Source organism: Gekko japonicus, unplaced genomic scaffold, assembly GCF_001447785.1.
Source record: "Gekko japonicus isolate JY-2015 unplaced genomic scaffold, Gekko_japonicus_V1.1 scaffold109629, whole genome shotgun sequence".
Classification (NCBI taxonomy): domain Eukaryota; kingdom Metazoa; phylum Chordata; class Lepidosauria; order Squamata; family Gekkonidae; genus Gekko; species Gekko japonicus.
The window spans coordinates 1-390 of record NW_015269813.1 but is presented as its reverse complement, the minus strand read 5'-3'; the positions used below and the strand labels follow the sequence as shown (position 1 = coordinate 390).

Sequence of the window (390 nt, the reverse complement as noted above, 5' to 3'; positions counted from 1 at the left end):
TCCTTACAGTCACTGCCTGGGGCCCTTGGGACGCCTTTATTTGGGAAACTTCCAATGAGACGCTCCCAGCCGTTGGCGACATGATCTCAGTCACTTTCTGTCCGCTGAAATAAATGGCGTAGCCTGTGACTTGGACCCCATTTGATGATCCTGATGGATGGATGGTTTCCGGAAACCAGCTGATCACCAGAGAGTCTGCAGAAGAACCGGCTTCTACTTGGACGTCAAGGGGAGCGTGAGGTGGTCCTGCTGATGGTGTCGTAAACGTCATTTCTCTGGCTTTCTCCTGCAGCCCCCCCTGAGGGGGCACCAAGGCTTCCTGAGGCAGAAGAGGCTCCACTTTGACTCTGTAGGTGGTGCTGGGCTGGAGGTTTTGGAAGGTATAGCAGT

The 390-nt window shown here is 54.4% G+C and overlaps 1 protein-coding gene across 1 annotated transcript; it reads right to left on the bottom strand.

The window, feature by feature from the left end:
* Positions 1-7: 7 nt before the first annotated feature.
* LOC107125481 (peripheral-type benzodiazepine receptor-associated protein 1-like) lies at positions 8-382 on the bottom strand (the record flags this gene model as incomplete). The annotated part of the gene is made up of 1 exon (XM_015428899.1): positions 8-382. A coding segment is annotated over one exon (375 nt), but the record flags the coding sequence as incomplete, so codon positions are not given.
* Between the last annotated feature and the right edge of the window lie 8 nt (positions 383-390).